Raw genomic sequence first — 15,612 nt, 5'->3', positions numbered from 1 at the left:
TTTGACAGGAAACAACTGATATGATCCACACCAACACAGAAAACCTGCTAACCAGCTTAAAATAAAATGATTAATATTTTGGAAATTCTATTTCGATGTGACTTGTGCTGAGAGGAATTTTGATTACATTCACCACTGTCAGGTGTGTGCAAACACCTTGAAATTGCTTTCTAAGGTATAGTCCAATGAACAGGCCAGTAAAGCAGACATACAGTAGAGATCTCTTTATTACAGTGCATTTATCAGATGTTACTAGGTGAGTTTTTTTAAAAAGCATAAGGAGGTACTTAATACATATGCACATACCTTGTCATTTGTACAGAAAGAATCTTGAAAATTAAAGCTTCACATCTAAACAAGGGTAGGTGGATGTCAAGTTAGAATACATTATCTTGATTATTATACACATTTGTATTTCTTGTTGTATACCAAATTATGTAACATATACTATGAACTCTACCAATGTTTTGAAAATATACCATAAGGACAAAGAAAGCCCAAAATATTAGTTATGCAGTTACTCAAACGAATGTCCAGTTGTAGGAAATTAAGTTAGTAAGGGGTGTGCACTGTTGGTAAGATTTTCTTATCAAATTTCAGGAGGGACCATTGGGTGAGTGGTGAAACTATTCTGTCACTGACTGATGTAACATTCTTTCTTGCACACTGAAACTGTTTGCTGGTGTAGTGCAATGGGGAGGTTTATTGCTAACTAACAAATTACTTGTCTTCACATAGGCCTTTGTGGTGCAAGCTGGTGAGGTTGTGCAAATGACATTAGAGGAATATGATGTAAATAAAAGCATTGGAAACACCCTGGATACATGCAAGGGAAAATACCATAAAGCCTAAAGCATTGAGGAATTAATTACAGTGTTAATTCATACAGCAGGCTGGAGAAAACACTTCTAATTCAACTGTACCATCTATAGCAGTGCTAACAATTTGGTCAAGAGCATGTGTGTCCTCTGGAAAACACGGGAGCCGGCGAGTTCATGCTCGGCAGGTGAATCCAAAACTGAACCAAAAGCAGCGAACCCTTTCTGAATCAAACTAAATGGTCCCAAAAGCTTTTTACTCAAAAGACTGCACACCTGGCAAGGTAGTTCATGCTGAAGTAAACCAGGTCATGCATCTACAAACAGTAACATAACAAAAGATATAATAAAATAGAAAACCGATCCTAACCCCAAGAACTACATACAAGAGAAAATAAAGACTACAGTAAAGAGGTCAAAGTGGGAGCAACTCTATAAAAGGCCTTGACGTTCCAACGGATGTAGCTGAAACCCATAGTTCTCCCAGGATACACACATTCACCAGTAGCTACACTCAACACACCTCCACATAGGAAAAATAATAATAGAAACTGAAGATGAGCATTTCCCTTTCTAGGCTCAGCCATAATGGACTACTTAATCCTCTGTGTGAAGGACATGAGGACTAATTAAAAGAAATATTGGTTGGTTGTACCCTAAGGGTGATAACTTGGAAAGGTGGGAGTGAACTGAAGAAATGACTCCACATAGGTGGAAACACCTGCAACAGATGCTGAACACGCTCCAACCATTAAGAGGACCTGCTGTATACACACATAACAATTCCAAAAAAAAAAAAAAAACGCTTAAAAATAAAACAGAGGAAAACAGGCATCCAGTCTTCGATGCAACCATCAAAAACTCAAATCCACCAAAACGCAATTTTCAAAAAAAGATGTCAGGCATTTTATTCGATCAAACAGGAAACAGGTTACACTGTCTCTCTCTGCAGGGTGAATAAACAAAAACACAATGTTGCTGGTAGATGGGGAAAAAAATGAATTAGCATCATCTTGGGTTTTGTTTGTTTTTTAAACAAGCATTCTTGACAGATGACACACAGAGCTTAATGTCCTGTGTTGCTCTTTGCTTTGTGGAAACCAGTGCCTTTAATGGATGTGCTGACACTGGGGAGAGGAGGTGTTTGAGAGTTAACCGTGTTCAAGGCACAGCAGGGCTGCTCCCACTTGGTTGACACATACATACACACATTCATTCATCCATCCATCCATCCATCCATCCAAAAAAATACTTATCCAAACCCACCCATACAGTACACAGATGCAGGGGAGCACTGGCCAAAGGTCCAACGCTTCAGAGGAAAGACAGGAAAGAAGAGGAGTAAGTGAGACCAGGAGACCAGTGCAGTCTCCCATCGCACTGCAAACAGAGTGGGGACAGGAGGGGACATGATCGATCATTTTGCATTTTTGAGCTGACTTGAAAGCCAGTCCAGACCCTCATAGAGACCATCTCCACTTGTGGCGCATGTGGCCTGGATATACCAGTTACGGTGGCGCAGGGAGTGCAGGGTCAGCTTGTCTGTGATCTCGGCTGCATTCATGGCATTGGGCAGGTCCTGAAAAAGCAGACAATACAACAGTAAATAAATATGAGGAGAAAAAAAAAGTAACTACCATTTCCTGTTATGGTGTGCACTGATCTGAGGCAACAACTGCTTAATAATATAAACAGGTGAATGATCCTTCTCTAAAGGACCAGTGTCACCGGTTAAGCAGATTTAATTTACTTTTTTGTTGCAGGACTTTCAAATTGCAAGGGTTTCAATCCACATTAAAATGATCTGTGTCTATGACACATAAATCAGTTTATAAATTTCTCTCTTCCAATAGCCAATCCCAACTGTTATAATAGTTAACCATTAAATGACACGTTTTCTGGTTCCACTAGCTCATTTTGTTGTGCATTTTAATCATTTATGGTAGAGGGATTTAACTCTGTATGGTAAAAATTGCAATAATTAGACCAACAGTTTCTCAATAACCCACATTCTCATTATACTTTTCTATCCAAGCATGGGTTCATATACTGTATGGGTGTTTTCTTTGGTCACACCAATCAAATGGTAATGAACCAATCCTATGTTGGTAAAGTCACTGGCTGACTAAGATCTATGGCCACCTAATGGGCAGAAACTTCTTCCACTAATAATGCTGGTCTCCTTTAAGGACACTGACACAAACTGACCTGTTTGTTGGCAAACACAAGCAGCACTGCATCCCTCAGCTCATCCTCAGCCAGCATTCGCATCAGCTCCTCCTTCGCTTCACCAACTCGCTCCCTGTCATTACTGTCCACTACAAAGATAAGGCCTTAAAATGGAAAAGAGATGAGGATTTTATTAATGAAGTTGACAAAGATTTTCACGTGTAATGGAGGATGCATCCAACAGCGCTTGTACAACAGACTCAGATGTGGGAACATCAGGAAGCCTCTCACCTTGTGTGTTCTGGAAATAATGCCTCCAGAGTGGCCTGATCTTGTCCTGACCACCGACATCCCACACTGTAAAACTGATGTTCTTGTATTCTACTGTCTCAACATTAAAACCTGAGGATGAAGTAAAACAAAAACAAAAGACATGAAACGGTTTGTGCTGTCACACTGCATGATGGGTCCCTGTAGGTATTAAGTTCATGAGGATGCAGGAGAGGACTCACCAATGGTAGGGATTGTGGTTACAATTTCTCCCAGTTTGAGCTTGTACAGGATGGTGGTTTTTCCAGCAGCATCCAGTCCTACCATCAGGATCCTCATTTCTTTCTTGCCAAACAACCCTTTAAACAGGCTAGCAAAATTCCCCATCTTAGCTCAGCTGCATAAAAACAAAGGATATTGAGGGGTTAGGTCTCAAAAAACACCTTATCAAACAGCTAACAATGACAGAGCGACTTTCAAAGAGTTAATGTTTGAAGATGATGTTGTTACTGGCTGTCTGCAGGGGTAGCTGGCAATGCTCATGACAAAGAAATATACAATACAAAACGAATAAGGTCAGTATATTCCAAGAGTTATTCAATGATCAATTGCTGTAAATCGTATTTCTGTGGCATTTTCCTAAAACAAGCCGCCTGTGTATACGCCAATGATTTTACAGTTTTACAGCTAAATGATAACATGTCCCAGCCTGTTCTTCTCAGATGTGCATCAGTTGAAGACCACTGAGATAAGCACAAGAAGAGAGAGCACATTCTTCCAGAAACAGCAAGAGAGAACTAATGGAGAAAACAAAAAACAACATGCACTCTGGCAGTCTTACATTTTGGACATTTGTGTCTACTGAGAGTCCAAAAACTGAAATCACTGCCTCTTCTGCAACCTTTCTCTGTCTGTAGGCTTGTTGGCTGACAATGCAAAATGTCCAACTCAGAAAAAGTCCTTTTGTTTCATTTCTGATGGTTTCATAACGCCTGATTGAAACACTGCTGCTACTGAATAAAATTATTGGGAGCTTAATACAGTGTGAGATTTTTTTTTCTGTTTTTTTGCCTTCAAGCTGTTGGTTCAGCACCTGTAAAACTTTTTGGATGTGCATGGCCTCTGTTCTTTGACTATTGCTAACTTAATCATGAGCATACAGCTTCTGTGATTTACACAACTTAACACAAGACAGCTTGAGTGGATATCGTGTTCAGTGGATCATGTTCAGTGATGATGCAATAGTGTTTTAATTTATTTGCAAATTAAAGCCCTCAATGACTAATATTAGAAAGCTGTGCTAAAGGCATAAGAAGTTTGTATGTGGAGCACCTGTTTATCCAAGTGTTTCCATGACAAACCTTGGAAACAACTTTGCTTCTTCTCCTGTGTGTTTATATCCAGAACATCCCTAAATAAAGTGGGCACAAAATATATATTAGGATTTGCTAAATAGATTTCAATTGGAGAACAATAAATCTGTATCAGGTTTCTTTATCTAATCCATCCCTAGCCCCTGGTGTTTCAAGATAGTTAAAGACTGTGAAGGCTGACAACAATAAACCACAGTCCTATTATGTAACAACACTGCTGCGATGTGACAATGCAATAGCCAGAGACAACGAAGATCTTGACTCATCCAGTAACAAAAGACAAAATGTTATGATCAAGCAAGGAGGTGGATTATACCTGTGGCCAACAAAGAATGCCAATGAGAGGGAGTGACACTGCACTGTAGTTGATTAAAAAGGCAAAAGGCACACAACAGTAAGTCAAAGAGAAAAAAGTGTGTGTGCATGTATGTGTGTATGCAGGTCTTCCTGCTTTCTTTAAAAACAAGAAAAATAATAGGCTGAATAAGAAAAACAATTCAACAAAAAGGCATTTAAAAGATCTACATTTACCAAGATTCAAATAAGGACTATTTTCTGTGGAGCATTTAGTGTGACGACCAAAGCAGTAGAGTATAAAACCATGTAGTGCTAACTGCTTGATAAAATAAAAATGTAACTACCAGCTGTTAATATTCAAGTAATAATTTAAGTAATTTATCAAGCAAAAACACCAAACATATGCTCCCTTCAGATTTCTTAAACATCAAGATTTTGGGATCTGGATTTTGGACTGGAATGTGTGAAGCGCACTTTTCATTATTTTCTGCCATTTTCTCAAAAACCTGTGACAGGTCAACTAATCAAAAAACACAAATAATGAAAATATTCTTTACCTGCATCCCTAGAACCAGTACCAATTATTTTATGAACTTCATTTTTATCACCATTACTATTAAAGCGGTTTGTTGAATCTGTAATATCCTAATAAATCATATTTCATTCCTACCAACATGTTCCTTAGCATCTAGCTTCTCAGACAAATAAGGAAGTACTATCAAGTACTTTAGCTGATACTTAAAGAGGAATTAAAGGTTCCTCTTGACATAACATTAGAGAGGTTTATGTGACATATGACTTAAAACTAACGACTTCATTTTGTGAAGATAACGTACAATTAAAAGCTAATGCTCAAGAATGTCAAATTTGCATTAGCGTTAACGTTACCTAATGAGTTATTAGATCAGGTCCCGACAGGTGTACGTTAACATCTGTCTACCTAACTGACATAGTCTGCATACGAGTTAAATAAAATAAAATGCATTTTGTATTTCGCACCGTCAACAATGATGGTTAACCCATCTTAGATTCGGCCAGATGACTAATGCCCATGAAGGGAAACGCTAGGTGCTTAAATATCGCCGTATTTAAAATTCTAAATAACACTTCAGTGTTGTAAATACTATGTAACATAAAGTGGTATTAAATGTTAGCATTCAGTTGGCATGTAGCTTGAAAGCTAGCTAACTGTGTTTAAACCTTTAGACGTTTTTAAACGTTTCTACAATATGCATCCACAAAGTAGAAAGAGGATTTAGCAAGCCAACGTCAGAGCTCGTTAATGTTAGCTAGCTAGCCTAGCTATGTTTTAATCATCACTGACATTATATTAATGTTTGCTATACCACACAGAAACACTTCCATGCGCACAAAGGTGATACTGACTGATAAATGTACTGGTTACTAATCAGGAGGCGTTAGTATTCATAGGTCAATGTTACAAACTTCCTAAGCAGCACTAAAGTTAAGCTGCTAAGGAAAAGGCTAACGAACTTTGAATACGCGGCTTCAAGGTTCTGTAAGCTATAACCGAGTGTAACACTAAAGCTGTTACCATTACCCGGTTTTGGTGTTTAATCCCAACAAAACCAACGTTATATCGATGACACAATGATGTTAAAAGTTTCAAAATAATATCTGTACCTGTTCCAACGCTTCTCGATCCTTCTTCACTGGTCCTGTCCAACAACAAAATGGCGACTTCCGGCGTGTTATTCATTAAGGAGAACCCGTCATACCGTCATCTTCTTCTTCGTCATCATCTTATGCGTCAGCCCGTTTGTCTTCTTTTTCTGTAAGTTATATGGCAGTTGCAATAACTGACAATAGTGAAATAGCGCCCCCAAATGATATGGTGTCCAAGCTTGTTCTCATATTGAATTTCTATAATGGATCCACTAGAAGGTGCTCCATCCATGGCTGTATGGGGGAATCTGAAGGCCCTATGAAGTTCGGGACAACACTGCGTGTGCTGTTTGGTTGCAATGACAGGCTATAGTTCCTTCAAAAATATAGGCTACTGTACGCATCCCTTCAGACTTCATTGATCATTTACTTCCAGTCCATATGGTGCTTTTGAATCCTTACAGGAGATTTAGGGCTATGCTGCCTCATGGGAATGGTTATAGGCTACATCAATATTCAAAACAGGGAAATTCACTTTTTGCTTTCTCTTCTCTCCCTTGAGTCTGGCGGCGCATTAAGCACTAACTTTAACTCCTACTATACACAAAAGCAAAACACTGCTTTTAAAGACTACTAATCAATCGAATAGACATTGATGCAAAAATAAATAAACATGTCCGGAACATTTTAATTGATAATTAAAACGTTTTTGGTTTAGACCACAAATAAAACCATTAACTTCAAAGAATCACAGTTATCTCTGCCCATAAAATGACGGATTTTAGGTTTTTAATTCACGTGCATAACCGGGATGACTGGAGACCTGAACATGGCTACCCTGTTGTGTAGATTTCTATTCAAATAATAAATAAATTTTAGTATTGAAGCACTGTCCACCTGGGTGGCGTTACAATGGGTGGGAACATACAGTAACAATCCTGAGAGAATCCAATGGGGGTGCGGCAAGACGATGCAGTCCACAGTGGGCACTCCCTCCCAGCGGACTCCTGGGCCAGGCGCACTGTGTTGAAAGTCTGTGTGCATGTGGGAACACTTAAAGAGGTTCGCCGACCACACGGCACAAACTTTCTCCATTGAAGAATCACCGAGATGAAGAGCAGCGCCAACCCGGCACCATGCGCTCCAGGCTCCCACGGACTGCCTGCTTATTGCGAGTCATTGCACTCTGCATCCTCCTCTCGCACACTGCAGCTTATTTTGGGTTAGATCATTTCTATTTAACTTTTGCCCATCACATTTTTGATTGCCTTGGTTGTTTTATTTGCTTTAATGAGCTCACAATAACAACCTTTCCACGCTCTAGCCAATTACGCGTTCATAATTGTACATAATCTACCGGTTCTATATTGTGTTGTTCGAATCCTGCACATTTTTTGCGAATTGTTGTGCTAATTGTTGCAATAATCATAATCATAATCAAGACAAGTGATAGTCTAATTTAAGATGATTCTCAACCAAATCAAGATGATCAAAGATTAGGTTTGTTGGATTTTTTTATTCCTGTAGCCTATAGGAATTTCTACTGTTCACAGTATGAATATGGAACAGAAAAACTGAAGTAATACAGTTTCCCCTCGTTCAATGTATTATCAGAAATTAACATTTTCAGGTGGCCAACCGCAGCGTTAAAAAGTAAGCATGAACTACAACTCACACATACATCGTTCTGTTTACAAATGACTGCGGGAAAAACAATCAGTTTATTTGAAGCACAAGTTCTAATTAATTTCTTTATTTCCTCCTCTAGGCTGACAGGTCGGGAACCTTTGGTGCTTTTACCAGGTCCGTTTTCCAGTGAACCTCACACTGGAAAGGCTCACCTGAAGCAGTGCGAACAAATGACTCTGACCAGGCGGCAGAAGAGGCTGTGTCGCAGGGAGCCTGGTTTGGCCGAGGCGTTGCGAGAGTCGGTGCGACTCAGCCTCCTGGAGTGTCGGTATCAGTTCAGGAATGAACGCTGGAACTGCAGTCTGGATGGCCGGGGAAGCCTTCTGAAAAGAGGTGACATATTTATTCAGAGTTTTAACAGGCGTCGTTTTTGCACTTCATTTGATCAAAGTGATATTTTTGAGCAGGTTCTTGTTTAAGGGACTTGTAGGTTGCGACTCTTACGTCTCTTATCATTCCCATTACCTGTATTTACCTGAAGTGAGACAGGTGCATATGAACACCACTTACTTCAATAAGCAGCTCTATACTTTATATAAAAGCAAAACGTAAAGCCAACATGTATCTGAGCAGGATACCAAAATAAAAATCACTGCCACATCTTCCTGCATGGCCCTGACGCTGATGGGAGTTTCATAAGACCAAATAACTACAGCAATGGGAAGGAAAACATAGATCGAGTTTTACTGAAGTCTGGGGCCAAGACTGGAGAAAGTAAAGTAATCAAATTCTGTCTCACTTTATGTTATTTTGATTTTTTTTATTATTATTATTATTATTATTAATGATGTCACGTGGTCGCACACAGGGACATAATGAACTAAACTTACCTCAAGCTTTTTGAAATTGAAATTTTTGCATGTATTCATGCTATTATTATAGAAAACGGTGTCAAATTAATATCAGTTGATTTATGTCAGTCCATAAAATGAATAAAAAAATGTCAGAAGCAAATTGCAAACAAAGTAAAGTTTTTGGATTATGAATTGTTTTTGTTGCTGCCTATAAAGTATGAGCTGTAATGTATCTGTTTCCCTACCACACCACTGATTTTACAGCACAGGACAGCACAGTAAACTGTTGTGCATCTAAAGAAAGTGCTACTATATAATTTTCCTAATTTAGAAGAGTTGTGACTGACTGTGCTGTATGGTATGAAAGTCATTCTCAAATATTTCTGCAGTACCAAAGTACTGTATTTGTGAAAATGACACCAACTGACCATTTTAGATTTTATTTTATGTTACTTAAGATGTTTTCCACGGTCCCTTGCCTTGGTACAACCCTTGAAAAATTCTTTGCATGGCCTGACACAAAGATTTATTAGATACACTTGGAAAAAACATATGCCCATACTAAATCACCATATTGCATATCCTGCGAGCCCTCTGAAGATCTGCTTTGCACAGAAAATGATTTCAGATCTTCCAAGCCTTATGCATATGGATATCAGTGTGTGGAAGAACATGAACAGGTCAGCATAGAGGTAATGAGAGAGTAGAAAGCCAAAAAATGCGATGTGGTGGAGAGTGCTCAAGCCCTGTGCTTATTTTTATCTGGGGAAAGCGCCCATTCCCAAAGGAAAAGGGCGGCATGATTACTAACTTTCATCTTAGAAAATCCTTCCTAGTCAAAATAATAATTAATTGGATCAAAATATGCCCTAGTGACGGCTATGGGGTGAAGCAAATAGCAGTCTGAAACCAAAAGGAAAGGTCAGAGGAGGAATTATGACACAGAATAATACTGAGGCTGGTGTAAACCATGACAACGTAGTGAGCTCTGTACACATTTTGGCTTAGAGACTTACTCAGTGTCACAAAAGCCATTTTGATGATTGTAAACTGTGACTCTATCCCTTAAGCTATATGCAATTTGCACTCAAAATACATGTTTTGATGCCAAGGATAGCTCTTGCTTTGAACTCAAATTCAGCTTCTCAAATATGCCTGGATAAAAATGAACTGAAGTTCTTCTGTGTGTGTTTTTTTTACACAAAGTTATTCCACCTCTACTGATGAGTTTTACATTTTCCCCAGCATTCAAAGAGACCGCCTTCCTGCTGGCAGTGTCCTCCGCAGCACTGACACATGCACTCGCCAAAGCATGTAGCTCAGGCCGAATGGAGAGGTGCACCTGTGACGATTCCCCCGGCATTCAGCATCGAGAAGCGTGGCAGTGGGGGGTCTGCGGTGACAATCTGAAATATAGCACCAAGTTTCTCAAGAAGTTCCTCGGCCAAAAGAGGGTCAGCAAGGACCTGAGGGCTCAGGTCGACACCCACAACATCAACGTTGGAATTTGGGTGAGTGTGAAGAAAGAAGTGGAAAAATATTACAGTAAATGTACCTCAGTGAAATAACCCTCTAATTTCTTTATGATCAATTTGCCTCCTGACCCCAAGGCATCTCAATCCTCACCTATACTGGAGCCACAATTAGTTCAATTATCTGGGCTGTAATTTCAAATAGCAGTTGTATCTCTGACACACTACTTTACTATCAGATGATGCAAAATTGCAGTCCTCACCTGCCTATTTTTCACAGTGCCAACCAGACAAATTCCCCCTTATTTACTAGCATCGCTGGCCTTGGTGGATAAAACAGAGGCAGAGGATGAGGCAGTGGAGCAGGAAGCCAAGATGGGCTGTGGAATTGTTGAAGCCAGGTGTTCACAGGCATGATAAAGCTTGCTGTATGGATATACAGAAAATTAAAGATCTCATGTCAGAGAATGATTATAACCGTGGCCTCTTTTTAATATATGAGTGAGCATTTTTTCACTTACTGAATCATGGTGTTCTTCATAAATCCAGCTAATGATTATAACCACCACCGTGAATCTTCGAAAGAGCAGGGCCCAGGGTCCTTCTCTGGCAGGTCTCATATAGCTATTAGGGACAAAAAGGAAAAACACAACAGGAAGCAAAGAGAGCAATTTATTATCTTATCTTTACTGAGTTAAATGTTTTCCTCACTTTACACTAATGTCACTGAGAAGAGACCGGGAGCTGTGTTAACAAAAACATGAAGTGGCCGGCACCCCCCCAGTCTCTCAGTAATGGTGCTCTGAATCCCTTGAGGCGTTCACACATGCAAAGGGAGGAACTAAGCAGAACTTCTCAACCCAGAAGTACCCTCTGGCTCCCTCTGAATGACCTGTCTCTGGCCCCTGCCAAGATAGCAGGCTGAGTGATCGCACTCTCATCACTGACCATCAAGCTCAGTGAACTATTAACCTACATCAGCGGCACCATCACGAGCCACTGCTGCAGTTTTTGGCACTTCCCGCGCAGAAATTCTTATCAGTGTTTTCCATGAGCAGGCATGTATGAAAAACTGGGTGGAGAGATTCCACCTTCTGAGCTGTTTGTCACCTCTGCCTCAGGCTTTAGGAGACAGGAGAGAAGCAGACAGAGCTAGTTTCAACACATTGAGACAAAAAAATTGCAAGAGCTGTCCAAGTGAGAAATGCGAGGTAAATGAAATATGGCATGCTGAACAGTCCCCCCTCAATCCATTATGTCAAAAACTTTAACTTAGGGAGAGCTACAGGTTTACTATGGTGTAGAGCTCCACCTCTAACCCCCTACCTACCCTGCAGGAAACTGCCTCCCTCTGTCCAGATAGACCTCACTGATAATACACCAGGTAATGAATCAAACTAAAGGAACTGACATCTCTCCTGTTTTCCCTCCCATGTTTTTTTTTCTCATTTCAGGCAGTGAAGAGTGGACTGAAAACAACCTGCAAGTGTCACGGCGTCTCCGGCTCTTGTGCTGTACGGACTTGCTGGAAGCAGCTGTCACCTTTCCATGACACTGGGCGGCTGCTGAAGTATCGATATGACACCTCGGTGCGCGTGCTGAGTGTCACCAACGCAGCCACTGGGGAGACCGAGCTCGCAGGGCCCCGTCGTCATGGTCAGAGCCTCCGCACTACTGATCTGGTCTACCTGGAAGACTCCCCCAGCTTCTGCAGACCATCCCGCTACTCCCCGGGTACAGGCGGCCGGTCATGTGCCAAAGACACCAGCTGTCAGAGTCTGTGCTGTGGACGTGGTTACAACACAGCCATGCGTCTCACCAGCCAGTCCTGCCACTGCCAGGTACGCTGGTGCTGCCATGTGGAGTGCCAGACATGTGTGAGAGAGGAGGAGGTATATACCTGCAAAAATTCATAAACAAATGATGAGATATAAGAGTTATAAGGAGTGTGTGAAGATGTGCAAAAAGAATGAATGATCCATTGAGTCAATGGAAAAATGTGAATTCATCATTGGTGTGATATAACTGGACTATAATCTCCTACAGACAATTAACTGAGGGGTCTCATATCAAGGAATATACACTTCTAACATTATTAAATTGCTGGCTATTTGCTAATCCTCACTGATTTGATATGCATCACATTATATTAGGTGAGGATGTTTTAAAACTACTCTGCTTTCCTCTCACTGGATGCACTGAGATCCTACTCCTCTGGGACAGAGGAAACCAAGCTCTTAAAACAGGTACTGGACTGGACTGGGTGCCACCAGCAGAGCAACATCAAGCCCCATCTGCAGGGGGGGCTGTGACAGTGACGTTGTTCTATTCTCCCTTTCCATTTGGCTATTTATTACATCCGGTGTACTGCTGCTGCTTTATACTTTAAGTCTCTTGTAATCGATTGTTGCCACTAAGGCTGAAATGGCCTTAAGAGGAATCTACCTGTCTGTATTTCTGTCTGCTGTTTTATTTTCTGCTGTGGAGAAGTTTTAAAGTTTTACTTCTGAGTAAAAAGCACTTAACGTTGCTCTTGCTACATATTGTATGAAAGAAGGTGTATAATTAATCATAGAGGTTTGAAAAAATGCTTATCCTAACCCTAACCCTGCTTAAATAGAATCACTGGAAGCTTTGAGGGGCGGTCGATGCCACTGATGTACACCCTAACTACATGCATTAACTGGTTTAGTGTGTAAACACAGAAGCTGGGTTTCAGTTGCTCTTATGGAAATGTCTATGGAAATCACTACATGTATCCTAATGGGGTGCTTACCAGAACAAAGGGAAATGCTTGGGTTAATAGTGAGGGAAACAGCAGACAATGTCTTTGAAAAACAATGAAAAAAAGGATGCTACATTTATGAACATGCCCTCCTCTTTTATTTTCTCTATTCATAAAGTCACAGTCTTTGCTATAATTTCAAGTTTGAAATTGCTTGGTCTGCAAAGTCTGATTTAGCCATGTCTTTGTTCTGAATGCATTTGAAGTGGGCCAATCATGCTTCTTATTTTCACTAATTGCTAATCAAAGAAAATCACCATGTTTACCCCCTATTACTTATATCCAACTCTGTGTCCATCTGTGCAGGTCAAAGTGCACATTAGACCCAAAAGGTTTATTTTTATTGGCCGGTTTATGTTTTGTTTGAGTGATGCCGAACTGCATATATGATATAACTCATGTCAGGGCTTCAGGCATGTGACAATGTGGTATCATCATTTTCTACCTCACTCGCTTTTGGTAAATATAAGTAAGATTTATGAGCTATGCAGAGTTATACTCTCTGTAGATAGATGCTCCTTCCTTTGTGTTTGCTTTAAAGATCACATTTTAGATTTTGTACATTTCTTTTGAATTTGGTAATATATATTTAGCTCCATATTTCAAAAGTAAACTTTTTTAAATGATCTTGTTGCATTACATTCTTATTTAAAACAAATAAGGTTAATAAATGGACACACATTTGTAAGTGCTCTGTGTTTGTCGTGTCTTCAGTTGAGGCAGGTGTTTCACCCTCAGCTGTGCTCTCACACACATGCACTCCGCATGCAATAGGAAGCGAGTGCAGCTCACCTGCCTGAAACTCGGTGCCCTGCATCTTCCTGCAGATGGTCCTCCCCTCCTCTTCTTCTGAAAGGACTGTGGCCTCGCTGCATCACCCTCAAACGGCCAGTAAAAGATGATGAGCAGTGGGTGGGCGGTGGAGGATACGCTTACAGGTGTTGTGCCTCTGGCCAACACAGCAACCATGATGACAGTTATAATGAGGATGATGACAAAGATGATGACTCAGAGAAATGCTGTCATGCAGGGCGTCTGACCCCTGATTCCCCATTAGAAGGTTACAATCAGCCATCTCAGTGCAACAACAATAAGAGCAGTTTATGTGCTATTAACTGTGAATCATAACTTTCCACTCATTTGCAAAGCATCAATGAAGCTTGCTTTTGATGTTGCCGTCTAATTTCTATGATTACACATTATTATTCCTATCATTAGAACATCAACATATTGGAGTGAATTATAAGACAATTTCAAAATTGCTAAGCTTTTCCAGCAAGGTTAATTAGCCTGAAAAATCTCTTGTAGTCCAGTAGGGCATTGTTAACACAAATGATTTCTCACTGTGACAAGTACACTGTATTTTTGTAATGTAACTTTTAGGAAGGCAAAAAAGAAATTGATAGGTGTTCATGACAACACAATGAGATGAGCCAAACGTCACTAACCTCTGACAAAGGACTATAGGTAAATAAACAAAAGTAAAAGGTTTTCATCATGTAAAAGAGAAATTTACAGAAAACACAGCCATCTTCAAATGTTTTTTTTTTCTGTGTATCTTTAAATCAAATTTTGTCAGTTACAGTACAGTTACTTTTCTAGAATTCCCATATCTCCAATTGTCTCAGAATATGAAGATTTCCAGACACTGGGATGCATTGTAGCCATTTTTCTGATGACTGAAGTCAAAGAAGTTCATATGCTGAGACTACTGATTCACCACATTAATATACTATATTATAATATTTTGGATTAATATTTAACTTTATTCAGTATGCAATTTTTTTTAAACAAATCCAAGTTCTCCTCAGCAGAGCTGCAGGATAAAAGCCAAGACAGAGGAGTGTGTCACAGAGGTGGACTGGGGTTGAGATATTGAAGGACATAAAAGAAAAAGATGAGGATGGAGGTATGAGAAGGGATAGTTTGTGGCCCCAGGAGACCTATCCCCTGCTGCTGCTGTTGATGTTTCATAATGAACTCCTAAAGCTTTCATTTCCCTCACTACTCTGAGTGGGGGGGGGGGGGCGAGGGCGGCTGTTTTGAGTAGGGTGGGGGGGGGTTGGATGGAGTAGGGGAGCAATATTTAAGCTCCTGTGTCTGAAAGAGCCATGACAGGAGACAGGTGAGGGCAGAAAGGTTTTTGCATATGTGTGCATGCATACTTGCCATGCGCACACCTGTGGTCACTTCAGTGTGAGTGATATGTGAGTGTATGTTTGTAGTGAGGTTTTCCTGTGTGGGTGTGGGCCACAGTCGGGCTGCTGCATGCTGGAGGTTCTGTCTGTCACCCTGAGACACTGAATGACATAGATAATG

At 40.3% G+C, this 15,612-nt stretch overlaps 2 protein-coding genes across 4 annotated transcripts; one reads left to right on the top strand and one right to left on the bottom strand.

Moving 5' to 3' along the window:
* Nucleotides 1–209: 209 nt before the first annotated feature.
* On the bottom strand, nt 210–6,677 carry arf2a (ARF GTPase 2a). Of its 3 annotated transcripts, none has more exons than XM_020607362.1 (6): nt 6,572–6,677; nt 4,590–4,668; nt 3,500–3,654; nt 3,279–3,389; nt 3,027–3,151; nt 210–2,397 (listed from the first exon to the last, which is right to left on the bottom strand). In XM_020607362.1, the coding sequence occupies exons 3-6, from the start codon at nt 3,642–3,644 to the stop codon at nt 2,236–2,238; spliced, it is 543 nt and encodes a 180-aa protein (XP_020463018.1). In that variant the 5' UTR covers nt 3,645–3,654; nt 4,590–4,668; nt 6,572–6,677; the 3' UTR covers nt 210–2,235. The 3 variants fall into 3 exon arrangements, with proteins under 3 accessions (XP_020463018.1, XP_020463019.1, XP_020463017.1); XM_020607363.1 differs by having other exon boundaries at nt 4,619–4,668; XM_020607361.1 differs by lacking the exon at nt 4,590–4,668 and having other exon boundaries at nt 6,572–6,676.
* An 852-nt stretch (nt 6,678–7,529) lies between these two features.
* On the top strand, nt 7,530–13,865 carry wnt9b (wingless-type MMTV integration site family, member 9B). Its single transcript, XM_020607360.1, has 4 exons — nt 7,530–7,775; nt 8,322–8,575; nt 10,282–10,547; nt 11,963–13,865. The coding sequence occupies exons 1-4, from the start codon at nt 7,690–7,692 to the stop codon at nt 12,422–12,424; spliced, it is 1,068 nt and encodes a 355-aa protein (XP_020463016.1). The 5' UTR covers nt 7,530–7,689; the 3' UTR covers nt 12,425–13,865.
* Nucleotides 13,866–15,612: the final 1,747 nt, after the last annotated feature.

Source organism: Monopterus albus, unplaced genomic scaffold, assembly GCF_001952655.1.
Source record: "Monopterus albus unplaced genomic scaffold, M_albus_1.0 scaffold85.1, whole genome shotgun sequence".
Classification (NCBI taxonomy): Eukaryota; Metazoa; Chordata; class Actinopteri; order Synbranchiformes; family Synbranchidae; genus Monopterus; species Monopterus albus.
This window is presented reverse-complemented; position numbering and strand designations above follow the sequence as displayed.